The sequence below is a fragment of the Pseudophryne corroboree genome, chromosome 5 (genome assembly GCF_028390025.1).
Source record: "Pseudophryne corroboree isolate aPseCor3 chromosome 5, aPseCor3.hap2, whole genome shotgun sequence".
NCBI lineage: Eukaryota > Metazoa > Chordata > Amphibia > Anura > Myobatrachidae > Pseudophryne > Pseudophryne corroboree.
In genome coordinates this window covers 695584447-695612210 of record NC_086448.1, presented here as the reverse complement: position 1 = coordinate 695612210, position 27764 = coordinate 695584447, and the positions used below count along the sequence as shown (strand labels likewise).

The 27764-nt window shown below is 44.7% G+C and overlaps 1 protein-coding gene across 2 annotated transcripts in view; it reads left to right on the top strand.

The window, feature by feature from the left end:
• ARFGEF1 (ADP ribosylation factor guanine nucleotide exchange factor 1) overlaps window positions 1-26596 on the top strand; it is a 331110-nt gene extending 304514 nt beyond the window's left edge. The window contains exons 29-39 of one of the 2 annotated variants that reach the window (XM_063923866.1): window positions 874-1004; window positions 12856-12985; window positions 14213-14348; window positions 16671-16809; window positions 19417-19480; window positions 21182-21314; window positions 21656-21795; window positions 22778-22946; window positions 23252-23390; window positions 25039-25156; window positions 25274-26596. In XM_063923866.1, coding sequence (XP_063779936.1) covers window positions 874-1004; window positions 12856-12985; window positions 14213-14348; window positions 16671-16809; window positions 19417-19480; window positions 21182-21314; window positions 21656-21795; window positions 22778-22946; window positions 23252-23390; window positions 25039-25156; window positions 25274-25510 — 1536 coding nt within the window. In that variant the 3' untranslated portion in view covers window positions 25511-26596. Of the gene's footprint in view, window positions 1-873; window positions 1005-12855; window positions 12986-14212; window positions 14349-16670; window positions 16810-19416; window positions 19481-21181; window positions 21315-21655; window positions 21796-22777; window positions 22947-23251; window positions 23391-25038; window positions 25157-25273 lie in introns of those variants that run through there. The other variant, XM_063923867.1, reaches the window with a different exon arrangement.
• Window positions 26597-27764: the final 1168 nt, after the last annotated feature.

Sequence of the window (27764 nt, the reverse complement as noted above, 5' to 3'; positions counted from 1 at the left end):
TCCGAACAAAAAGATAGCGGCGGGACTCCTGTCATCGCAGCCAAGCTGCGCCGGCAAGAAGCTTCCCTAGTTTCTGCGACCACACACTAATTGGGGCACAAACGCAATAAGAGCGCGGTCGCAGTTGGTAGGCGGCGGGTAGCATGCTGGGCAGCCTTGCCCTGCGATGGGCAGAACCCAGCATGCAAAAGAACGGATGCTGTGCTGAATAGGGTCTTGTATCCATGTTCTAGGGAATATAGATCCAGTTGGGCAAGGACTGATGTGAATGAGTAAATGTTCTCGGTAAAGTGCTGGGTAATGAATAAATGCTATATAAATACTGTTAATGAATAAATAGCTGCTGCCATTGCTTAAAGCCAGAACTTTAACTCCGTCTTCATTAGCTAGAGAGATACTGCATGTCACAGATGGTATAGCGGTCTATACTTTCCAGTACAGCCCTATTTCTGCTTGAATGTGGCAGGGTAAATCAGCCATGCAGAAACTAAATAAGACTTATAAATGTCTAGGCTGCTGTTCTTTCAACCAGATGACCTGACTGGTGCTTGTTAATTCCGTGTAGAGTTGCCATTACCTTTACCCGCATTTGACACACGTTTAAATGTTCTGCTATTTTGTTATGTTTGTGCCCTAAGTAATGGCTATATGTGTTATTACTGTTTACTTGTGTAGCTATACAGGAAACGTGGGTAAGCCAGTAATGCTAACCACTGTGACACCCATCCCTGTCTCCTTAAATATATTGCCTTAATTATCTTTTTAATCTATTTTGAATCTCACTAAATCATTCAAACATTGATTACTATGTAACATAGTTAATGAAAGCAGACACGCGCACATAAAGTAATGCTACACGGCTTTGTCTTGCAGGCATTCAAGGAGTACACAAGCGATGATATGAATGTAGCCCCTGAAGACCGTGTCTGGGTGAGGGGATGGTTTCCCATCCTGTTTGAGCTGTCCTGCATCATCAACAGATGCAAATTAGATGTAAGAACCAGGTAACAATCAGTATTTGCAATTCCAGTATTAAAGGTATTTATAACGCTGTGCTTGTTTTTGTTGTCAGGAACGTTGCACTCTTTTGGGACATTTGCAGTTACCTCAGAATATGCCTCAGACAACGTTATTTCCCTGTGTAACACACTGTGTATGGTTTGTGACATGTCAAACTGTAGCACATGATGGAAAACGCCAAATGTCAGTGGTTTTATTGTAGATGACCTATCTAGATAGCTGCACATTAGAGGAACGGGCGATGATATTTGTTATCATAATCACGGGGTAAAGGAAGAGCTTGTTTTACTAGCACACTGGTCGTTTACTGACACACAACCAGTGCTGAGACTATGGCCCATCATGAATGAGAAACCTAAATGATACACTAATTGCATGCACTCATTTTTCAATTCATCTTTTGTCACGCTGTTTAATAGAACCCTTTTTATGGTACGTTTGGCCTTCCTATGGGCATGTGTACTGGTATACTGATGAACATAACAGAGGTCACAGAGACCGATGCTGGAGACCATGGTCAGTGTGATCCCAAACTGGTGGTCTGGTAACTCGGGTTGGTTCAGTATCCACGAGGCTGTGCACGTGCGGTAGCTCCATGCTTGTGTGCAGCCCCATAGGGCCATAACGGATGGAGGGCGAGTTCAGCTGCCGTTGCTGGCATTTGTACGTCATTGCAACAGCAACTTGTCATCCTTCTGGATAACGACATTGACCACAGTTAGTGGCTGGTGCTGGCTCTCAAGCGTTTTGTTAATGCTGTCTTCACAGCCACAGTCATTCTGCTAACCTGAATTTGAATAAACCTCAATAACACTTTAATATCGGCTGTCATTAAATGGCTTAATGGTGGAAAGAGAACTGGTGGGCTTTTTATGTCAGGGCTGATGATTAGTCCAGGATCCTAGTGTTCATCCTAACTTTTAGTTTTTGTATCTTAATTATTGTATTAACTAGGTGATTCATCGCGCCCTACGGGCGCTCTTCACACCGTCGTAAGGGGCTATGCCCCCTTAACCCTTGTACACCCTTGTGGCGTGCAATATTTTTATTATATGGAGTATTACATCCAATCATAATTGTGTGAGTGGTTAAATATTGCATGGACAAAGGGCGTGCAATGGTTAAGGGGTCGAAGCCCCTTGCAACGGCGTGAACAGTGCACGTAGAGCCTGATGAATCACCTAGTAGGTGCTTTGGTTGGGGGAGTGGTGGGTGCGGGGAAGATGCGGATGGGACCCTGGGGTGCCGCGGGAGGGGTGGTTGTGGTGGTGCTGCAGGTGGGGGAGGGGCTGGTGCGGTGGTGCCACAGGTGGGGGAGGGTGCGTGGGTGCCACGGGTAGTGGTCCGGAGCCACTGCGGGTGGGGGAGGAGCAGTTGCGAGGGGGTGCCCTGGGTGGGGGAGGGGCGAATGCGGTGGTGCGGCGGGAGGGACGGGTGCAGGGTTGCTGCAGGTGGGGGAGGGGGCCCGGAGCTACCGCGGGTGCTGGAGGGGGTGTGTGGGGGTGCCACGGATAAGGCCCGGAGGTACTGTGAGTGGGGGAGGTGTGAGTAATGCTTCTCCTGCTTCTCCTCTTGTCAGCAGCTAAGCTGCTGTCCTCCCTTTGGCAGTGGCTCTCCCGGAGACTCGCACAGCAGGCAGTCACTATTGTTAGCGCCGGTGTCCCAACGCGCCGCATTACAGGGAAGAAGGTGTCTACTTCCCTGTAATATGGCGCGTTGGGACAATGGTGCTAACAATAGAGACTGGCTGGCAGAACTGAGTGACTGGCTGAATCAATGTAAAAGGTGAGAGTGCTGTGCAGTGTCAGTGACACTGCACACAGGGGCGGCGCTAGCCGCTCAGCAAAGGGATGCAGTTCAGGGAGGCACCAGAAAGGAGAGACGTTCTCCCTGCTCTGCATCCCTGTGCTGAGCTTCTGCTGTTCTCCCTGCTGCTGCCAGCTGCTGTCACACATGCAGCAGCGCCGGAAGCACAAAACCTTTTCTCCCCCTCGTTGCCGGCAGCACAAAGCCTCCTTTCCCCCTCGGCGCCGTCAGCACAAAACCTCCTCTCCCCCCTCCCCTGTGTGACATTCAGTGGCCGGGAGGGAGCCAAAGTGGATGGAGCTAGATGGGAGTAAGGGGCGGAGCTACACGGGACCATGCTGCAGCAGGAGAATGAGCTGCTACAGCTTCGGCCATCCAGACTTCATTAGATAAGTGTCTGGAAAGAGAGTGAGTGTGTGTGTGTATATGCAGTGTCTGTGTATACTGTATATGTGTGACTGTGTATGTGTGTAATGTATGTACAGTATGTATGTGTGTGTGTTTGTATATATGTGTGTGTGTGTGTATGTGTGACTGCTGCATAATGTGTGCAAGCATCACTGGTACAGGGGGCGTTACGTGTGTAAGCGGCACTGGTACAGGGGGCGTTACGTGTGTAAGCGGCACTGGTACAGAGGGCGTTACGTGTGTAAGCGGCACTGCTACAGGGGGTGTTACTTGTGTAAGCGTCACTGGTACAGGGGGGGCGTGACATGTGTAAGCGTCACTGGTTCAGGGGGCATTATGTGTGTAAGTGTCTCTACTACAGGGGTCATTATGTGCGCTGTGAGTTTGTAAAGTATGCAAGGGTGCAAATTTATAATTTGCAGGGGGGCGCCAAACACTCTAGCAACGGCCCTGACTGCACACCCGCTGCACTGCAAGCACTGTCACCTTTTACATTGATTCAGCGTCCATACATTACCCTCCGCGATATCACCCTCTCTATCCGCTACATTAACCATCTCGGGGCTTCCAGGCCGACAGGCCAGACGCTGTGTTGCGGAGTCAGGGCCTCTGGGGATCTGAGCACGGCTGTAGCGGGGAGGCACTTCTGTGACATCACACGCAGAGCAGGCTCCGGGGCTCAGAGAGTATGCGTCGCAGGGAGGGCTATGAAAGGCTTCCGCTGCGCCGCTTTCATACACATCTATGCGGGTGGCCGCAGCAGCTTTTGTTCCACCTGCGGCTAGGGAGTGGGGATTGTTGATGCTGGTGGGGGCAGGTGGACTGGCAGCAAGACATTGGTGGTCATTCCGAGTTGATCGCTCGCTAGCAGTTTTTAGCAGCCGTGCAAACGCTATGCCGCCGGCCATTGGGAGTGTATTTTAGCTTAGCAGAAGTGCGAACGAAGGGATCGGAGAGCGGGTACTAAAATATTTTGTGCAGTTTCAGAGTAGCTTCAGACCTACTCAGCGCTTGCGATCACTTCAGACCATTCAGTTCCTGATTTGACATCATGAACACGCCCTGCGTTCGGCCAGCCACGCCTGCGTTTTTCCGAACACTCCCTGAAAACGGTCAGTTGACACCCAGAAACGCCCTCTTCCTGTCAGTCACTCTGCGGCTGCCTGTGCGACTGAAGAGCATCGCTAGACCCTGTGTAAAACTACATTGTTCGTTGTAATAGTACGCCGCATGTGCGCATTGCGCTGCATGCGCAGAAGTGCCGAGTTTTTGTCTGATCGCTGCACAGCGAACTAATGCAGCTAGCGATCAACTTGGAATGACCCCCATAGGACGCTGCAGTAAAAGGATGTTTTTTCCCTTTCTACAGCACAGAGACTTGCTCCAGATGCAGTGGCATACCCTCCAGCTGCACCTTTTTGGCAGGTACAGTGCCTTTTTTTATGGTTTGTACCATTTTTTGACTCTCCAAGCTTCCATTGAAAGTATAGGAAAAGGGGCGTGGCCACGGCGCTGCACCCGTGACCACGCCCCCTTTTCGAATGTATATCAATGTTTATGTGTACATTGTTGGAGGGTGTGTTGCTGCAGATGCAGTGGGACTATTTTGGGGTGTGGAGCTGGAGCTGCAGCTCCATCAGTCCCATTGCTAATCCTGCTCTGTGAAAACACAGCAGGCAAAGGGCAGAGCCTCCCATTGGATGTAACCTGTGTTGGAGGGCGTTTCTCACCCAATCAGCTGTGGACTGTGTGTGATAGACCTGCCACTAACCCAATGAGAGCTCCTAGCCACGCCCAGCGTTAGAGACCCAGCACAGAATCACAGGGCTATTATATAGGAGATTTAATGGTGTTTAAACGTTTCTGTGTTAGTTGGATATACTGAAACTGTAAAACATCTTATAAAGTTACTCCGTTCTTACAATCCCTCTATTCTTATTTTGGAGAATAAAATAGAAAAATGTCCTACAGGTGCTACTTACACAGGCCAGCAAGGAGCACTTACAGCCCCCACTGTTTCCTGAATTTGGCTCCCAGTCAGCAATGTGTGACAGCAGCACTGTAAGATGTGGCAGACTGAGACCATCTGAGCTAATGCAACTAGAGCAGAGCTTCCCAAACTTGGTCCTCAAGGCACATTAACATTCCAGGTATTAAGTATATCCACATGATTGGCCACAGGTGACTTAATTAGTACCTCAGTCAATTTTATTTAACCATGTGTGCTGAGCTTTGGATATCTTTAAAACCTGCGCTGTAAAGGGCCCTACTCACTTGGCGATGTGCCGCCGAGGTGCCCGACGGCCGAAACGGCCGACGAGCGACCCGGCGGCGGGGGGGGGGGGGGGGGGGGCAGTGACGGGGGGAGTGAAGTTTCTTCACTCCCCCCGTCACGCGGCTGCATTGAAGTGCAGGCAAATATGGACGAGATCGTCCATATTGGCCTGCATGCACAGCCGACGGGAGACCAGCGATGAACGAGCGCGGGGACGCGCATCGTTCATCGCTTAAGTCTCCACACTGAAAGATATGAACGAGTTCTCGTTCATTTATGAACGAGATCGTTCATATCTTTCAGAATATCGCCAAGTGTGTAGGGCCTATTAGGGTGATTTTGGACAGAGTTTGGAAACCTCTGAGCTAGAGCATTATATGATGGATAGTAAAAGCCCAGTTGGAGTGTGTATCTCCCCCCCCCACCCCCCCAGCCACATAAAGTGGTATGCTCTGCAAGCGTCCGCAAAGCTGGAACAGTACCAGAATATAGGTAACATTGTGGGATCAAGTTGTTACTGATAAATTATATAATTATCTATAAATTATAATTATATATACAACTCCAATTAATTTCCACTTAATGATTAACTACCCCTTAATTTTTCCCCCCTCAAAAATACTTCATTATTTCTAAGAAGGGGATCTTAGGATTGGTTTTATTACATCTCACTTTAGTATGTTTAAGGGTTTTTTTGTTTTGTTTTTACCGTTGGTCAAAGTGCACCCAAGAATGCATTTCTCATTTACATTCACACAAAACACACGTCAGGGAAATAAAGTGCCTGTAACTCACAGCGGTTACTTCCGCCTCTTCCAAATGCAGTGAAAAATATCCTATGTTTAAGTAGCAATTATTTTCCATTTATCATGCTTTTAGTGTTCAGTAAGTCATGCAGAGATGTCAGCATAGACAAAGGTCCTTGGTTATCTTTTAGCTGGAGTTATAGCTGATGCTTTTTTACTACATTCTAGTACTATATTCCCCCCACTGGGCAAATTGCCCTGGAATATTATATTTTACTTATTGTATTAAGTAATAAGAACTGTGTGAAACATATTTTTTTAAATAAGTGTTGTTTCACTATAATATCCCTGTCAGGGTATTTTTATGCTGACAGTCCCTCTGGTGGATGGTGTTAATTGGTGCTAATTATTTCAGACCTTTAGCCATGTCTTCTGTATCAGCTGATGCATGTGTTACATACTTGCTTCCTACTGCAGATGCTTTTCATTTTCTAGAGGAAGAAATGTTCATGTGTCTACAGTTTATACATTCACTTGTAACTGTTGATATCACAAGTTTATACAGGTTAAGTCTCCCATATCCGAAATCTAAAGCTTTTTGAGCGCGACTAAGATAGTGACATCTTTGCTTTATGGTCGTTTAATTTGCCCAAACTTTGTTTAATGAGCAAAGTTATTAAAATTTTGTATAAAATGGCCTTCAGGCTGTGTGCATAAGGTGTATATAAAACATAAATGCATTCTATGTTAAGACTTGAGTCCCATCCCCAAGATATATCTTTTATGGTATGCAGATTTTCCAGATATGGAAAACTCCAATATAGCTCTTGTACCAAGCATTTAGGATATGGGAGACTCAACCTGTACCTGTCAATTTGCTAAAGTTTTCCACAGCTGGATGACACCTGGTTCTGTCATTTTGCATTGCACTCATTTTGGATCTATTTGTGTATTTGGTCATCTTGAAAAAAAATGTAAGCATCACTGAGCCGGGTGTAGTATGGTATGCCGGCGGCCGGGCTCCCGGCGACCAGCATACCAGCGCCGGCATACCGACAGCGTGGCAAGCGCAAATGAGCCCCTCGCGGGCTCACTGCTCTCGCCACGCTGCGGGCACGGTGGCGCGCCACGCTATTTATTCTCCCTCCAGGGGAAGCGTGGACCCCCAAGAGGGAGAAAAACTGTCTGTATGCTGGCTGTCGGGATTCCGGCGCCGGTATACTGTGTGCCGGGATCCCGACAGCCGGCAAACTGAAGACCGCCCCACTGAGCCACATGTAGGAGCCAATATTAATGAGACAATTGGTTCTCGTGAGGATACTAGTTCCTACTGATGCAAATGGCCGTGTATCTTGAGTATCTATCTATCTATCTATCTATCTATCTATCTATCTATCTATCTATCTATCTATCTATCTATCTGTGAAATAGAGAATTAATTCAGCGTTCAGTGGGGTCAATCCAATTAGGTACAAGTTGACTTGTGCAAGCGGTTCAAATTTGCACTATGAATTGCATTTGCAATCCAATTCCAAACCTTCATTCACATTTTTTTGTGTGCACCACCCCAAGGGTGTGAAAAGGTAGGGTAATTCTCTATTTTAATGTCGGGACCCAAATGTAGTTACGCATTTCTTTTTCTTTTTTTTTTTCTTTTTCTTTTTTTAAAGGTGCTTTACTGTACATTATTTTTTTTTATACTGTATTTTTTCTTAAAAATGGAAGTTGACTCAAATCAAAGCAAAAAGCACTTTTTTCTACTTTGTTTTGCCCAATTGCTAACTTTTTTGGTTTGCTAATAACTCTGAATAACCCCCTCAGTCCTCTTAGTGGTCACCCAAGGACTTAGTTATGGATCTAAGTATATAGGTGAGAGAGAAAAAATGTACTGAAAATCAAGGACAGTGCATACTGTTTCACCAATTATTCGCTATATTAAAGCTGTTTTAAAGGGTTACTTTTATTTTTTAATAACTATTATTATCCTTTATTTATATGGTGCGAGGAGGGTTTCACAGCACCTAATAAGTACATAAGCAAATCCATAAAACAGTGATTTAAGGTGCATACACACGGTGCGATTCTTCCTAAAGGCCGATTTTGACTTTGCGATCTCCCTTGAACTCCCCGGAGCCCAGAACCGCCGGTATTGACTATACACACAATGCAATTTTGGCTATGTACAATTTTGACTATACTATGTCCTAGATTGTACACAATATAGTCAAAATTGCCTTGCCTGCACAGTCTATTTTTTCTTGCAATACCGACCCAGCGAGAGCGTGCATCTGTATCGCAAGCTGTATACACAGGGTGCGATATGTGGTAACTTTTCTTACGATTTTACTATATAGTCAAAATCGTACGCACACTTTGCACCATGTGTACACACCTTTACATTACAAGACATTGCAGGTCAAGGACATGGTATATAATCATTGCTGCATCAGCGGTCATCACATTCAACAAAAGCAGCAGAGCAGCAGCAGCTAAGGGTGAGGTGCTGTTGTAGGGAGTATTGAGCAGATGATAGTATAAGTAAGGGAAGAAAAAGCCAATGAAGGAAGTGAGTCCTGCCCATCAGATCTTACGTTCTGGGGCGGACAGACAGGTGTGACACAGAAGAGGTTTCCAGCAAGCATGGAGCAGTGGGATAGGATGAGAGCTGGATGGCTTTGATGAAGAAGTGGGTCTTTAGAGCTAGTTTGAAGCTCTGTACAGAGGTGAAGAGTCTGATAGAGAGAAAATTTCCGAGGTAAGGAGCAGCACAGTCAAAATCAATTGGGAAAAGAGGCGGCATTCATTTGGTAAGCGAAGAGGGTGGGCAGAGTGTAAAGGGAGATAAGGTCAGAGAAGTAAAGGATTGGGTGAGGGCTTTGTAATTATACCCCATTTCCACCAAACGTAATAACCCGGTTATTGCTAGGGCAACCCAAGTCCAAGTTTGGTAGGGAAGGGTCTGAGAAAAATAACCTGTGTCGCATTATCTGGGAATCCGACCCTGGTATCTACCAGGGTCAAGCCTGGGAAGGACCCGAGTATCAGTGTGGTGTAAACGCATGACCCGGTAATCCGACCTGGGTCATGCTTAAAGCATAGAGAGATCCAGCTCACTGGCATTTGGAGATGATGTCATCTCCAGGCATCAGCACAGGGAAGTCCCGCCACTATCCCGGTTCCAGCCTACGGTGTGAATGAAGTTTAAAGCTGCTGTGACACGGGTTTTAAACTGTATTCAACTACCCAAGTTTTTAGGAGAGGATTTTTGTGGAAAAGGGATATAACCAAGGACCTAATTCAGACCTGATGTAGATGTGCTAAATTTAGCACATCTATGGTCAGTTTCACAGACATGCGGGGGGACGCCAATCACAGGGCTAGTCCGCCCCGCATGTCCGGCTCTCGAAGAGTAGCTCCTTTGCGCTGGCAGGGGAGCTACTCTTCGCTTCCTGGGTCGCAGGGGCTACGTGTGACATCACGCAGCCACCGCTACCGCTCCCCGCATGGTCCGGGAACGCCTGCATTGCCCAGACTGTGCACTCAAAATGGTGGCCAAACGCCGCCGGCCTACTCCCTCCCGCCTAGCAACTTGACAGGCAGAGGCGATCGCAGGGCTGAGATGGCCATTGGGTCTCTGGCATGCAGATGTGTACTGCGGCGCATGCGCAGTTCAGACATGATCGCAGCTGTGCGTTTTAGCCCCTGAGTGTGAGAAGCTTAAATTGTGTTCTGAAGGGGAGCCAGTGTAGGGCTTTGTAGGAGAGCGGAGGCAGATGTATTTGTAAATCCCTTATTTAGAAACCACACCTGTGTCCTATACATCATTACTAATATAAAATTCAGATGTTTTCAGAAATAATATTTTTTAAACAATTCAAACAAAACAATGAGAGATTAAAAAAGTGTAGTCAGTAGCAAATATTTGCTTACCTGTTCAAAATATGGTTCAGGTAATGACACCCAACATGTTTCGTCCAGTTGTTCAGACTTCATCAGGGGGATAAGTCTCTTGTAGGACATACATGTAAGTGTACCAGAAGGTAGATCTCAAATTACCAACACCTGTTTACAATTCTGGTGTCCCTTCCTGTGACGTCATTTCTGGTTAACAAAAACATGTTTTTAAACCTTTTTAAAGCTCTTGTCAGCAGCCCTGGGGTTGGCGAGGCACCCAGCCCTTTATGCAGCTAAACCTGATTACTGTGGGTGCAATATGTGCAGTGGTTCCGATAGAGGAGGGGAGAGGGTACAAACTACCCGGGCCCAGGTCTGATGGAGGGGCCCAGTGGGAGCCCCGGCTTCCTCCCCTTTAACTGGCAACAGCAGCTACTGCTCTTCTCCTAAGCCCAGCACACGCTGCTGACTGCTGGCCTGGAGTGTGGCCATGGTGGTGCTTAAAATAACATTTTGGGGGTATTTTTTTCAAAAGGTGCATGACTACACCTACTGTGAATAGGCCACGGACCCTGAAAAGTTCCTGGGCCCAGACATACTATCTATATACAGTATATACGTGTGTATGTGTGTATATATCTATATATATCATGGCTGGCACTCTGTCCAAAATACTGCGCAATTTCCTGGGTGCCCATAGTGGGACGACAGGTAGTATAAGCAGAAATACTGTGGCACTCTCGGAACTTACTAATGTAACAATATATTATGGTGATGACCACTAATGAGCAAGTCAAAATTTCAGTTTATTCAACTTTAATCATAGGAAGTCCTGACAGTTGTGTGGCATTTCTGCAAATACTATATATTTGTATGTTTACATATATATATATATATATATTTATCCCAAAGTTACAATGGAGGATCCATTTTCACAAACTGATGGTGTTCCAGGGAATGCGCTTTGCAACCAGTGCAGCTTTTATGTGACTGTCCCACCATCCTAATAGTGAACACTTTTGTCTCAACTGCTTGCAGGTATGTGAGTGTATACCTCCCAAAATGACCCTCTCCAGGAGGGCCAGAATGCTCTGCTTCTGGACTTCTCTCTTACTGCATGATTGCCATCACCTGTGGTGAAACACCTTTCTTATCCATTATCTGTTCAACACAGGTGGCGGCAATCATAAATTAAGAGAAAAATCCAGAAGCAGAGCATTGTGTCCCTCCTGGTCATGTCGGGAGGTATGTGAGTGGGAATATCTCGTGTGCTAGACATACACCTAGAGTGGTACAGCAATGCAACTAACAGGGTGTGGCCACACCCCCTGCAGGGGGACCCCTGGGAGGTTACTGTAACGGGGCCCAGGATTTCTCTTGGCAGCCCTTAATATGCACGATAATGGGGATCACTTTAGAAAGGAGATTGGGCGTGATATATCATTTGAATACCGCCCAAAGTTTAATAATAGTTCTAAGCATAAAATTGCCGTGATTCTTATATAAAACATCTCGAAAACAGTCATGTGTTTACTTAGCAACTCCAGTCCCTGTTTCTGGGCTTAATGTATATGTAAGATACAGTTTGTTGTAATATAATTATACTAAAATCACAGGTAAAACTTTGTGAGAATCTGAGAATACATCTGATTCTCCACATGAATGTTAAAAACACTACTATGTCTATGGTACTTTTGCGGCCTTGGAAAAGCCAGAGGTGCACCTTGCAAAAAGGCTACAGATTGACGGCAGTTCAGCCTGTTTCTAGAATAGTGTATCATTCCTCAGCAACCCCATTTTTACTACTACCTTGGGGGTAAATTCAACTAAATGCAATATTGAATAGCTCAGAGACTGAGTGCCCGGAGCTATTCAATTAAAGTCACAACTAGAGGATTTCTGCCTGCACCCTCCTGCGGTGTGAGCAGAAGTCAGTGATGGGAGTTGCATGCTTACCACGAATGCCTTTTACCCCGACTAAACTGCATTCTTTAGGAGCGGTAGTCTGCATCTTCCGACTTAAGTGCTTTGTGTGATGCAGCTAATTGAATGGCTCTGGGCACTCATTCCCAACGATATTAAATATTGCATTTAGTCGACTGTTCCCCCTTGGTTTGTTAATGTTTCATTTGCTCTTGTTACACAAGCAAACTGAAGACAGCTATTTTGTTGGCTGTTCCAATTCATTTCCTAGGCACCATTTTCATCACTAAGTCATGGGTCTAATTCATTAGCCATATCACAGGTTTCTAGTGATTGATAGTCTTATGCCATTTGGGGGCATAGAGGGGGCAGCGACAGCTTCTGTTTCTCAAAACCCTGCCTATTACTGGGGAGGGACAAGACCTAGATCTTTGCCTGAATACGGAGATTTCCTGGTCTCTGCTTAGACCTGCTGCAGCCACCTTGAGTTACCCAGCCAGCCAGTGGTAACGCAGATGATCCGATAAGCTTGTATCAGTGATGCATGTAGGAGTTGTGATGCCTCCTGCTGCATTTCCATGCTAGTACCGTCGCTGCTGCTTCCATGTAAGCTTCAGTGATAGCTAATCCATCCACATCTGATACAGGCCCAGGCTGAATATCTGTTCCCAAAACGTCTGCCTCCACTGTTTTAAACATTTGTTTGAATTGATTTAAGTGACTACGTGTGTGCTTAGTCAGATACCGAAGCGTTCTTTTGTGTAACTGTATTTTTATTGCCAGGGGTCTGACCGTCATGTTTGAGGTAATGAAGACATATGGACATACGTTTGAGAAACACTGGTGGCAGGATTTGTTCAGAATTGTCTTCAGAATCTTTGATAACATGAAACTTCCAGAACAGCAGACTGAGGTGAGTTGCTGGCACAAATAGTGGAATTTAAAAAGAAAAAGAAACTATTATTATGGACAAGAAACATTAAATATAGTACAATTTGCAACATACAATAGATGTGGCTGACTTCACTATTGTTGTAGGGTTATGGGGCTCATGCAGAGTTGGGCGGAATTTATGTCTAACTCGCAAGTACAAAATGCACCCCTAACAAAAATCCTCTTTTGCTCGGCTACTGTGGTGGCCGTACGCAGAATATGTGGCCAGATCTGCAGGAGTAGCATACAGGTGAGTCCTAGCTCATCCACCCCCTCGTGGCCGCACACACCTGCGTTCCATAGGATCGCATGGGTGCGTACGCTCCCATGGAACGGGTCACACGCAGGAGCGGCATGTCGCAATCGTGATGTGGCTGCATGTGTGGCCTGTTCGTGGGTTGGATGATTGGGGACACATCTGTATGCACCTTCTGTACTGGTGACTATAGAAACATATACGTCTGGTCTGGAGGTCTCTTCACAGTGCTGGTAGTAAATGTTAAAAATACAGTGCACGATACAAAGAGGCCAGAGAGTGTTATTAATATCTAAAAATGTCACATTCATCACGTGAAAAGAAATTAGAATAATACGCAAAGACAAATATAAAGTTTTTGTCAATTTCAAACCAATACGCAAATCTGTCCCCTCTCCCTTTAAAAGGTGACATGGAAGTATGACTTACTGCTGCAGACCAATTGCTGATATCACGGCAATAGTGCCAATAGATTTGAGCAGCCAGATTACCGTAGTATTAGCATAAATGGAAGGGATTTAGACAAATGTAGCCAATTGTCGTCATACTGTATCAGTCTGGTATAACACCAGGGGGTTATCCTCTTCCAAGCAGGCACCTATGTCTTGCATTTTAGAATCCACAAGATGAGATAGTGCCTCTCTCCCCCCCAGGAGATTCTTGGTGAAACAGATGGATTTGGAGCAGGTGGAGTGGTGGTGTTTGTGGAATGAATGCAGCAAGTCACTAGAAACCACATCCCTGGTCCCTTATTAGTACGATTCAGCTGTAGAAATGTTATCCTTCGCTGTGTCTATGTGGCAGCTGGACTACTTAGTATGTGTATATAACATATTCAGTGAGCACAAGATGATAATGGTGGCTGCCCAGGCCTGACAGAATTGATGGGAGATTACATTCTGGTAATGTCTGAAAACCTTTCTCTGTATGTTCTTACTTGTGGTGCTTTAGAAAGCTGAATGGATGACGACAACGTGCAATCACGCCCTCTATGCAATATGTGATGTCTTCACGCAGTACTTTGAGGTACTCAGCGATGTCTTACTGGATGACATATTTTCTCAGCTCTACTGGTGTGTACAGCAAGGTGAGATCTTGGTATTTCTGTACTAGGGGCCTAATTCAGAGTTGATCGCAGCAGCAAAGCCATGTGCAGTGCAGGGGGGGGGGGGCAGATGTAACATGTGCAGAGAGAGTTAAATGTGGGTGGGGTGTGTTCAAACTGAAATCTAAATTGCAGTGTAAAAATAAAGCAGCCAGTATTTACCCTGCACAGAAACAATATAACCCACCCAAATCTAACGCTCTCTGCAAATGTTATATCTGCCACACCTGCAGTGCACATGGTTTTGCCCAACTGCTAACAAATTTTCTGCTGCGATCAACTCTAAATTACCCCCTATAGACATTCCCTATAGTGTAAGACTGTGTTACTGTACTGACAATGACATTATACTGGATATAGTGCTTGTATATTTTCTCATTAGAAAATATTGTTGTTCTCCGAGAAGCCTTGTTTAAATGTTGTACAGAGGGAGCCACGCTAATCGTGGCTCCCTCTGTGCCTTGGCGGGCGCGCCTATTGCCGCGTCCTGGGAGCATCTCTGCGCACTCTTTGCGGGGCTAGGTGGACGGAACGCCTAGTCACGCGATGGAGCCGCACTAGATGAGTACCGCTACTTGCGGTATGGGAATATTTGCGTTAACTGAAATATATGAAAATATGGCAGATTCAATAAATAATGAAATGCAAGTAAATTATTAGTAGAAGGTCCGGCCAAGGGTGACAACAAAGACACTTTAGGAGATTAAGCATGTAGTAGTGTAGATGACAGTGAGCGAGATTAGAGCAAGAATTGGGACTCTGGGAGGAGGGAGCATGATGGGTTTGGGATGTGTTAAGGTGTAGGTAGCATTGGACATCCATGAGGAGATTAGAGACAGTTGGTCTCAGGAGATGGTATGGAAGTGGAGAGGTGGATTTGGCTATCATGTGAGTCGTATGAGAACATTTCCTCAGCAAGGAAATCAACTGTTTGTTAAGTGAGAAGTAGATTTTCAGAGCAGAGCCTTATGTGTCCCTGTCAAGTAGTGGGAGTGCAGGAGAGCATGTGGCAGAGGTAAACACAGTTACAGTCTCTATAGGCGAAACTCACTACACAACCGTATCACAAAGGCCAATAGAGAGAAGGTTGTGCAGGAGAAGGGGACCAGTAGGGTGAGTATGGAGAAATGACCTTTTAGATGTTGCTGCATGTAGATCGCAGCAGGGAGCGGGAAGAAACTCTCCAGTGAGAGCACTTTTGGAGGATTCGGTATGGCATCCCGAAGGTCAGGAGACTGAGAGGGAGTAGGTGTGTTTGGTGTGCCATGGTTGAGGTTAAAGATAGGAGGCTGTGGCTGGAGAGAAAGAACGGGCAGTTTGAGTAACTACAGATTTGGAAGAAGTGAAAGATGATGTAGTCCAGGGAATATCCATCCCCATGGATGGGTGATTAAATACATTAGAGGACGTCAGTGAGGGGGTTGTGGCAGCAAAGGTAGTGTAGCTACCAGTGAGAATATTGAAATCGCCTAGAATAATAATAGGAAGATGAAAGTGTAAGGGCATGTCAGCCATGTGGTAAATTGATTATCATTAAGGTGGAGTGGAGGGAATAGATGATAAATGCTTCAGATGAAGATAAGGAAGGGGTGGTGCCAAGAGTAATGAGACTGCTGTTGCAGAATGGTGAGTTTATAGGTGTGAGGTTTGCGTCTGCTTGAGCAGGTCAGTGAGTGAGGAAGATGCAGACAGGTGAGGACGGGAATGGCAATGGAGGTGGACATAATAATGGGAAAGGGAGAACCTTGGAGAGAAGTGTGGTTAGGAGAATCACCGCTTTCATCTGCTGATAGTGATAGTGTTCCCACACAGGCAAAGCGGGAACTCCCATCCAGGTCCTCAGTTCAGTGACTGGAATATACCCTGTCGCTTACACCAATTAAAGGCATCATTTGGGAATCTGCATTGCTGTGTAATATGTAAGGAGAGAAGGGTCAGTTTCCCCTTTTCTCATTTCTCTCTGGTCTCTGGAAAGATGGACTGAAGGGAAGCTTTTAGAGAGGCCTGTACCCAAAGCAGTGCACCTGGTGTGGGAATAACTGTCGTCCTCACAGCCGTTAGTCTCCTGGTTTAATGTAGAGTGAGACATTTACTGGTAAAATCTAGCACAGTCCTTTCCATAATAATAGAACTCGTTGACTCATAGTAGTGAATACATTTATACACTGTACTGTGTCTGGATAATCTTGTATTCCATTTACCTCCCAGCCAACATGCCAGGGCCATGGTGAAACACATTTTCTGTTTTCCCAGCAGTGCAATTGCTGTAATAAACATAGCACTGTGCTGTATTTTCTGTTGCAGACAATGAACAGCTTGCTCGTTCTGGAACCAACTGCCTAGAAAATGTGGTTATTCTAAACGGAGAAAAATTCACCCTGGATATCTGGGACAAAACCGGCAATTGCATGCTAAATATCTTCAAGACCACGATTCCTCATGCGTGAGTGTATTCATCGTTGCGTCACAGCAGGGGCAATCACAGCGGGCACGCTGGCACCTGTAGTGCGCCATGGAAAAATATTTTTTTTAAAACAGACACAAGGGTAATAAAAACATTTCAAAATGAAGATAAAATTTACCTCAAGACCTTTCTTTAGCCTGTGTTTATTGCTCACCTACCTCCATTGTGATCTTAAAGAATCTTCATCGGTTAATACATAAGGGTTAAAAAAAATTCAGCAGCTTGACTCTAATTCCCTGTAATGAATGAAGATGGAGCAGCAGATCTACTTCCTATTCCTAACATGACGCGTTCCTATACTCATGACCTCAGGTTAAACATAGAAGAGAGTCAAGTAATAACGACGTAGATTTGGCCAACACCATCTTTTTAATTTTGTTAACACTGATCAGTTGGATGGGTTTTGTTTTTATAGAACCTTTTATTTGTTTCCCTTTTACCCCCGTATGGATGAACAGATGAAGATCCTTAAGTATCTAAATGGAGGTAGGCATGTAATAAATATGGGTTTCTGGATGGGTGTTTTAATGAAGCGGTGGTTGGTATAATTAAACTTGTGTCTGTGTTTTGTGACATTTTTCTCTGGCGTACTGCCAGTCCGAAGGCATTCTGGCACTTGTTGTTCGAGTGCCAGCATTCTCTGGCATTGACCACTAGTGCGCCAAGGACTAAGTATAATATTTTTGTTTTTATGACGGTTATCTTGCGGGATCCGGTCTCTAGGTCGACAATGTTTAGGTCGACCTCTATTGGTCGACAGTAACTATGTCGACAGGGTATTTAGGTTGACGAATCAAAGGGTCGACATGAGTTTTTCACATTTTTTTTATCTTTTTGAACTTTTTCATACTTAACGATCCACGCAGACTACGATTGGGAATAGTAACCTGCCCTTCACTCGCCATGCGAGGGGACACGGTGCACTAATTGGGGTTCCCAGTCACTGTACGGAGAAAACGACACCAAAACCCCCATAAAAAACTCATGTTGACCTGTCGACCTACTTCCTGTCGACCAATAGTAGTTGACCTAAACATTGTCGACCTACTTACCATCGACCTTACATACCACACCCTTACCTTGCACCCACCACTTAAAGCTATTGGCAGTAGGGCTGAGTACCGCTACAAGGGGGGAGTGGATGCCATATGGAATCCAGTCTTGGTTCTATCTGGCATAGGACTGGATGGATAACTGGTGAGGGAATCACTCTGATTTTGGGGTCACCAGCAATAGGCTGAGAATGCTAATGCTAGTTACAATATAGGGATGGTCCCCACGCTTTTTAAAATATATATATTTTTTATTTAATTTTATTTTGCAATAGTGCGGGTATTTATATATGTTCACTAACCATAGTGACATTTCACCTGTGCCTATCAGGAGAATCATCCACAAATAATAAAGACATCTCACACAGTATCGTTCAGAACAGTTATTTTTTTCTGATTTTAAAGACTACCATTCATTATATGGCAAGCATGTGGCATTACAGACAGACTGTGATAGACATGAGGACCCTGCATGAGAGAGAGCTTATAGTCGAGGGGAGTGGATATGAATGACAAATACAATACTCTATGTAGAGCTCTGCAGTCTGATGGTGCTATATAAATGAATGTGTGTGAGTCACTGCAATGTAACTGTATGGTGTGTGAGTCACTACAATGTAACTGTGCATGGTGTGTGAGTCACTGTAATGTAACTGTGCACAGTGGGTGAGTCACTGCAGTGTAACTGCATGGTGTGTGTGAGTCACTGCAGTGTAACTGTGTACAGTGTGTGAGTCGCTGCAGTGTAACTGTTTGGTGTGTGAGTCACTGCAATGTAACTGTGTACGGTATGTGAGTCACTACAATGTAACTGTGCATGGTGTGTGAGTCACTGTAATGTAACTGCATGGTGTGTGTGAGTCACTGCAATGTAACTGTGCATGGTGTGTGAGTCACTGTAATGTAACTGCATGGTGTGTGTGAGTCACTGCAATGTAACTGTATGGTGTGTGAGTCACTACAATGTAACTGTGCATGGTGTGTGAGTCACTGTAATGTAACTGCATGGTGTGTGTGAGTCACTGCAATGTAACTGTATGGTGTGTGAGTCACTACAATGTAACTGTGCATGGTGTGTGAGTCACTGTAATGTAACTGTGCACAGTGGGTGAGTCACTGCAGTGTAACTCCACAGGTTGTGAGTCACCGCAATGTAACTGCATGGTGTGTGAGTCACTGCAGTGTAACTGTGTACAGTGTGTGAGTCGCTGCAGTGTAACTGTTTGGTGTGTGAGTCACTGCAATGTAACTGTGTACGGAGTGTGAGGAGTCACGGCAGTGTAACTGTGTACGGTATGTGAGTCACTGCAATGTAACTGTGTACGGTGTGTGAGGAGTCACTGCAGTGTAACTGTCTACGGTGTGTGAGTCACTGCAATGTAACTGTACGGTGTGTGAGTCACTGCAGTGTAACTGTGTACGGAGTGTGAGGAGTCACTGCAGTGTAACTGTACGGTGTGTGAGTCACTGCAGTGTAACTGTGTAGAGTGTGAGTCACTGCAATGGTATCAGTCTCACTGTTTCTCCTGTACAGGCTACTGACGTGGAAACCTGCAGCTGGAGATATTGACTTAAGTGCTCAGTCTGATAAACAGCTGGTAAGCATAATATATATATACCCTATTATTTATGTAATATTTTATATACAGTGTATTAGTCTTACAAGATTATTCTTCAGGAACAACTGAAGTTTATTATTGTTGATGGAGAAATGTTTGGTACTTTGTCCCACAAAGAGGATTTTGCCAGGCGTTCCATTGAAGCCGCAGTGATTAGCTGAGGATCGCTGGGTGGGAGTTTACAGAAAGATTTTAATTTTCTTGCCATGTTGCATTGGTTATACTTAATGAGCACATTTATATGATGAGTTACACATTCTTTTGTACAGTCCAAATACAGCCAGTAGCTGCTGCTTAACCCTTACTAGTCCCGTGTCTGGAGACTTACACTGATGTGGCCAGGCTTTCTTCCACTTGGTTGGTTTTGGTGGCAGCAGTGCTCTGAAGCATGCAGCCCCATACTCCGATCCTGGCTTTCAGCGACTTGGCTCCCATTATCCCACTACGTGAAGGAATATAACGTACACTGAAGCGTTCTCCTCGTTCATGCTAAGGGGTATATTCAATAAGAGTCGGGTCCATTCCGACATGCAGTTGTCGGAATGGACCCGACAACCCCTATTCAAAGGAGCGGTCATATCCGACTGTCGGATTTGGCAGTTCCCTTTTTCCTGACCTGCTGTCAGCGCTGCGGGTGCACTAACAGCAGCGGCAGAGGAAGCTGTCAGCGGCGCCGGGGGTGAGGGGGCAGCGGTCAGCGGCGCCGGAGCAGAGGGTCAGCGGCGCCGGAGGTGAGATGTCTCTGGCGCCAGGGGAAGGAGAGCAGCGGACGGGGGAGGAGACGGGAGAGCAGCGTCTGCAGCAGCGGAGGCTCACAGCAGCGTCCACCCGGCTCCAGCTAGCGGATGTCGCTTGCAGGAGCGGGTAGACACTGCCGCTGGGTCCCTTCTCTCCCCCGCTGCTCCCCCATCTCCTGCTCTCAGCTCACTTATCTCAATCCGACTTTTTTTAAAGTCGGATTGAGATTCTCGGAAACGGGGCTAAAACCTGTCGGGTTTGGCCCCGCTTCAGACAATGCACGCCGATCAGCGTGCATTCCGACAGCAATCCGACAAGTCGGGTTTCCCGACTTATCGGAAAAAATGGGGCCGTAATGAATAGGAAGCTGTCTTTCCGACAAGACGGCAGCTTCCGACAGTTATTGAATATACCCCTAAGTTGTGAGAACATTGTGGCTATTAAATAATGAGACTGTACTTGTAAAAAAGAAACCATACACACATAATATACAGACGGGTTTCCTAGGTTACACATCTACGTGAGAGGTTCACGTTTGAATCACATATTAATACTAGTGTGCTAATCTCAGTGGACCTCAGTATAGCTCTACAAACTTCCATTGAAGTGGCCAATGCAAAGCTCTGCACTAAAGTCAACACTGTTTTCAAGTCATTGAAGCTGTTTTGGTGATGTCGCCATAGTGACACCATCAGGGATTTTTCTGAGAGAAGGAAAGCCCAGGTACAGTATGGAAGATCTGTCTGATCACCTGTGTTTGTCATCAGTGATAGATCCAGTGTTACCTCACCTGTGTCTTTCATCACTAATGGCTCCAGTGTAACCTGAGCCTAATTGTGGCTGATATCACTAGATCCGGGCAGTGTAATGACAGTCCCCTGGTGTATTGTGTGTTCATTTACAGTATAAAACATTGTGACAACTGCAAATTGTGTCTTTCAGGATTCTGTATCTCAGAAGTCTGTGGATATCCATGATACCATCCAGCCACGGACAGTGGATGGCAGGCGAAGTACCCAGCCTGGAATAACAGTGGTCACCAATGAGGAGTCTTACTCTGCAAGATCCGCAGCGAGTGAGTTGAAGGTTTATTTAGTGTAGGATCTTACAATGTGGATCTGTGCGTTACTGTGTACAATCATGCACAAAACATGCAACTAATAAAAAGGAAAGTAAGCGAACACCTGTGTAGTGCACACTATAGCTACTGTACAAGCACTGGCTTCAGATAATTACCAGAGCTATTGCTGACCTAATGCATCCCTAGCATTATGTGTTCTCATTACTACAAGGCATGCTAGATTGTCTCACTCATCAATAATATCATTTCTGGAGATAAGAAATTGCTTTGAACTTGAACAGGAAAGTTCTTTCTTCCAAGAGATAAATCATTGTGCCTGACTCTGTTTCTTGTAGAAGTTCCGGACCAGAAGCTGTTTGCTGCATTGTTAATTAAATGTGTGGTTCAGCTGGAACTCATCCAGACCATCGACAACATTGTGTTCTTCCCAGCAACCAGTAGAAAGGAGGATGCGGAGAACCTGGCTGCAGCTCAGGTGTGTGTTGTGTAATCTGTAGGAGATACATAGCAGATCATTGTCACGTTCTGTGATAAATGTAAATGAACATTAAGTGCAAGGCTAAAGGGGCATTTACAGTTTCTGAGCGATATTATCCCCTTCATAGTTTACAATCCAGGATGGTATACATGGTCCTCTGTTTACGGCAGGCTCACCTGAGGTCTACGGGTCGGGATTGAATGATAGGCAGTCAGGAGACCGATGACAGGAGACCAATGGCAGCATCCCGATGGCGGAATGCCGGCGGGGAGGTGGTGAGTGCAGCGACTTGCGCCACCACAGGTTCTATTCCCACTCTATAGGTGTCGTGGACACCCACAAGTGGGAATAGTCCCTGTTAGTCGGCATGCCGACCTTCGGGATATTTAGGGGGCGGGATGCAGGGGGGGAGGCAATGTTACTGTATCCCAGGTCTACAGTCCTCACCCTGTAACAGCTGCTGCAGTTGACTTGCATAGATCTTGAGTATCTCTCCCAGGTATCTATGGCTGGTCCGATGTTTGAGGCTGTACAGGTGAAACAGAACAGGGGTAATTGCAATTGAACCTTTAGCAGTGAATGGCTCTTTGATGTATGTACAATTAGATAGCCAAAGCACATTTTAGTCACCTTAATCTCAAGACCACATCTGTTGATTAGAAACATAGAATTTGACGGCAGATAAGAACCACTTGGCCCGTCTGGTCTGCCCCTTCTTTTTTTTTAACCATATTTTTATCTCAAACCTTATTTCTTTGTAAGGATATCTGGTTGATTGGCCAGAGCTGGCCCAACTGCATCAGATGAAGTTAGATAGATCGTTCTGTTTATGCCTGCACAGATAGAAGTGTAACGGTGACAGGTAGAGACGGGTTTTAGTGTATTTACTATATCTCTGTACACTTAACAAGCGTCTTCGCTCTCCTAGTGCTTGAGTGACAGCTGGCGAAATGAAGCTGCTTGTTTCTGTCCTTCACAGAGGGATGCAGTGCACCTTGATGTCCACGTCGACACTCAAGATCAAGGCATGTATCGCTTCCTCACATCACAGCAACTCTTCAAACTGCTGGACTGTCTGCTCGAGTCTCACAGATTTGCAAAAGCTTTTAACTCCAATAATGAGCAGAGGACGGCTCTCTGGAAAGCAGGTGAGTGTCTCCAATGTCTGTCTTGTACAGAAATAAGGGTGCAGAGTGCACATGCAGCTAGACTTTCATTTGCAGAAACGCCAGTCCTGTTTTTATCTGCTTATTTTAAAAAAGTAAGTTCTTTCTATCATTCACACCAACAGTTCTAGGTGGGACGTAGACATTATTTCAGCCGTCTTGCAATAGTCTCTGTACTCTGTGCCCCCTAATGATTTCATTTATTATATAAATAAGCAACTTATAAAAAATATATATATTTGTCAGAAAATAAATGAAACTTCTGTTTTCTTTCCCCAAATCCCTAGGTTTCAAAGGTAAATCAAAGCCGAATCTCCTGAAACAGGAGACGAGCAGTCTGGCCTGTGGTTTGCGGATCCTCTTCCGCATGTACATGGATGAGAGTCGGAAGAGTGCTTGGGATGAGGTCCAACAACGGTTACTGAAGTAAGAACAGTTTATATCAGATCTCTCACACAACTGCGTGTCATCCGTTTTCGCTCCGTGTATAACCTAAACATACAAACACATCAGATGCTAATATTCATTTATCCTTTTGAATTAAATGTTTGTCTGCTCCCTTCTACTAATGAGCCTGGAAAACCCCAAGAGTTACCCAAAAATACTGACTACAAGAATAAAGATGCTGACCAGTATATGAAATATAACTTTTTATTTTACTAGTCAAAGTCAAACTCTTAATAAATCTCTAAAACAACAAACAACAGTTAAAAACCGAAATCGAAATTTGAGTTGGGTACGGGATCCCGACAGGATGCCGACGGTCAGAAAACCAACAGCGGCATCCTGGCGGTTAGAATCCCGACACATTTCTGTAAGTAGTCTAATCCTACCCCTTACCCTCCCCCTAATTCTCCCCTTCCTAACCCTAATGTCTAACACCTACCCCCCCTCTCGCAGCCTACCCCTAACCTTCCACTTCATACTTACGTTTGGGATTGTCAGGATTCCGGTGTCGGGAGTCGGATGCCGGTCTTCTTCCCGACACCATCCTAATTAGATAGAAATTCAAATAACTAAAAACCTCTAATGTCCAAGACATTTGTTAATCTGTGACCACAGACTTAAGATGCTCCAACAGCTATATCTGCTTTGCTTTCTACTATAGACTGAAACCAGTAAATTGCATGCAGAGTAGTTGACTTGATTTTGCAGTTCTTCTATTCCTCATTAGTGGGTCAGTAATAACTGTTTGTTTGGATTATGCTCACTGGTAATTGGACCAGACTCAACAGAGCATCCAGCACAGTATCTGCTTCCAATTAGTCCACAGTGTTAATGCAGGAACGAATACAGTGTGCACATTGAGCGCTAATTAATAATTGCAAGTTAATAACCTAGAATACACAGCCTGCTGCTGGTATAGTCACTGTATTGTCATATTGTGGAGTATATAACTATTGTATTGCAGTGTTTTCATTACTCCCTGCTGCTAGAGTGTACCTGTAAATCTGCCCAACAAGAGGTCCATGATTTGTGGGGTCCATCTTTGTTCTGTTAATCAAAAGCCCCAGCCTGCCAGTAATATACAGAAGCTCATGTGTTTATCTATATGTCTTTCCATAGTGACGCGTTTCTTTACCTTGGCATTGGGCGATTTCATTAGCGGACTTAAAATATGCATTCAAATACTGTGCCGGATTCTCCGTTGAGTCTGGTCCAATTACCAGTGAGTGCATTCCAAACTAACAGGTTTTACTGTATAGAAGAACTGCACACTCGTCAAGTTAACTATCTGCATGCAAATTATCGGTACCAGTTTATAGCAGGAAGCCAAGCAGATACGGCAGCATTTGGAATTCATTCTGTAGGTTGTCACAGATTAACATATTTTTTGGACATTAGAGGTTATGAAGTTAATTAAACTGTCTGCTAGTCATGTGTGACGTTTCTTGCAGTAATGGGTTACTTAAGTACTTTTAATTATTTTTGTTATAGTGTCATTTAAGAGTTTATCTTTGACTATTAACATAAAACAAGTTCAATTTGTCAGCAAATTTATTCTTGTATTTTATGCTGTAAAATATGAGCAGTTTATATACTAAATGATATTGTCTATTGGTTTCGTTTACAGTGTTTGCAGTGAAGCTTTGAGCTATTTTTTAACCCTTACATCAGAAAGTCACAGAGAAGCCTGGACTAACCTTCTGCTACTATTCCTGACCAAGGTCCTGAAGATCAGTGATGAGCGGGTATGCATTAGTGCTAATGAAATAAAATTGTATTCCTCCTTACTGGACAGAAATAGCCATAAGGTTCATTAACTTAAAAAACAAATACTGATGTTTTGTATTTTCTTTCTGTTGCAGTTTAAAGCTCACGCCTCCTTCTATTATCCCCTATTGTGTGAAACCATCCAGTTTGACTTAATCCCAGAACTGCGTGCAATTCTTAGAAGATTTTTCCACCGAATTGGGCTCGTTTTTAAAATTTCTCTACCCCCAGATCTGGACCCCCAGGACAGATCAGGACAACACGCAGAGGCTACTGAATTTCAGTCCTCTGATCACAAGAGACAGACTCCTGCCTGTCGAGATAACCTTTAAACAAGAACGGTTTTCTATTCCGGTTTTAATGGTACAGCTGCTTAGAATGACACTGTCACTTCATTACACTCCAGACTGTCTTGCAGTGGACACTGTCTCTTTGACGGGATAATTTCCCAGCCTCCATTGCTGTAACAGCACAGCACATCATTGGAGGAAAGAGGACACATGGATTTATCATGCACAACGTAATTTGAGTAATCCAAGACCCCTGGGGTTATATGGCAAAAGTCATAATTATCTCATTCATATTTTGGATTGAAGAATTAACCTACGTTGTCCCTGAGATGAACGAAAAAGAAATCTGATGTTTCTAATTTATGTTGCACTCCTTTTATCTATGAACTTCTGAACATCTAGGGGGTAAATATGTACAGATGTGCAGGTCTGTAATATAAGCCGTAAAACACTATTTGCCGATCTTCCTGCAATATTTGATTTCCTCCTTTTTTTTTCGCTGAATTTTTGCAGATCCCATTATTATATCATTTATGGAATGCACTAGATTTTTTTGAGATTTGAAAAAAAAATATTTTTTTAGTTTTCTTTAATACTTTTAGCCCTGATGTTACTGCTGCCGACTTTTCAAAGCAGAGGCTGATGACGTCGCATTTGAATAATCTGTAAAATAATTGTAGGGCTTTGAATAAAATTAAGAGCAATTCCTCCAGTGACCTGGAACTTGAATCCCTGTAGCAAGTCTAGGTTGTGTCTGCTGTTATAATTACGTTCCTTTGTTTGATGTAGATTTCACTGTACAGAAATTTAATGTTAAATATATAAAATTAACGAGCTTGGTTTGGCCTGTGGGAAAGTAAAAAAAAAAAAAAAAAATATTTGGGAACTATATCACTACTGTGAATTGTGCTTCAATGGTAACAATACAAAGAAACAGATTCAAGTGTTGAGCATTCCTTATTGCAGTGGATGTAGAATTTCTGGACATATATATATATGGTACAGACCTGTAAAGTTTTCTATGTAAACTTCTGTACAACTTTCTGTACTATATTGGTTCTCATCTGGCATAATCTAATCAGGTTATAGGTCAATAAAGTTTTTGAATTCTTTCATCTTGCAAACCAAGTTGGAGTCATAGTGCTTATCTCATGGACAGTCCAAGAGGATTAGACTCTACCTGCAGGGAGAAATCATTGGCACCTTTTCCATAAAGTGTACCTGTACCCTATCCAGAGTTTCCCAGACTCTGCCGTTGCCATCCAGGTTTTAAGTATATCCATGCTTGAGCACTGATGACTTAATTGTGCCTCAGTCAATTTGATTTAACCATCTGGACCAAACAATGGATATCCTTAAAACCTAGACTGTAATTTTGGAGTTTGGGAAACTCTGGCCTATACACACTCTGATCCATTTACCATGTGAAAAGCGCCCTACACACTTGCCGATGTGTGCGGGCGATATGAACGATCTCGTTCGGTAATGAACGAGAAATCGTTCAATTTGCTAAGTGTGTATGCACCAGTGATGAACGATGGGCGGCTCCGCAGTTGTTCATCGTTGTTACTCCGTCGCAATGCAAGTCAGTTTGGACAATGATCGATCATCGTAAAAATGTAATACATCGGCAAGTGTGTAGGGCCCGTTAGCAACATAAATCTTCCTGAATGTCTGAGCACACTGAGGGGGAGATGCACCTTCTAAAGAGAAAAAGTGGACGTTGACCATAGCAACCCATCAGCTTCTGTCATTTTATAGACAACTCATTGCTGCGTCTGAGATATGGGGGGTCATTCCGAGTTGTTCGCTCGTTGCCGATTTTCGCAACGGAGCGATTAAGGCAAAAATGCGCATGGTACGCAGCACGCATGTGGTTAGTATTTTAGCACAAAACTTAGTAGATTTACTCACGTCCGAACGAAGAATTTTCATCGTTGAAGTGATCGGAGTGTGATTGACCGGAAGTGGGTGTTTCTGGGCGGAAACTGGCCATTTCCTGGGAGTGTGCGGAAAAACGCAGGCGTGCCAGGGAAAAACGCGGGAGTGTCTGGAGAAACGGGGGAGTGGCTGGGCGTGTGTGTGACGTCAATCCAGGAACGAAACTGACTCAACTGATCGCTATTTGTGAGTAGGTCTGGAGCTACTCAGAAACTGCTAAGAAATTTCTATTCGCAATTCTGCTAAGCTCTTATACACTCCCAGAGGGTGGCGGCTTAGCGTGTGCAATGCTGCTAAAAGCAGCTAGCGAGCGGACAACTCGGAATCACCCCCCTGATCACCAACTGTTGTATAC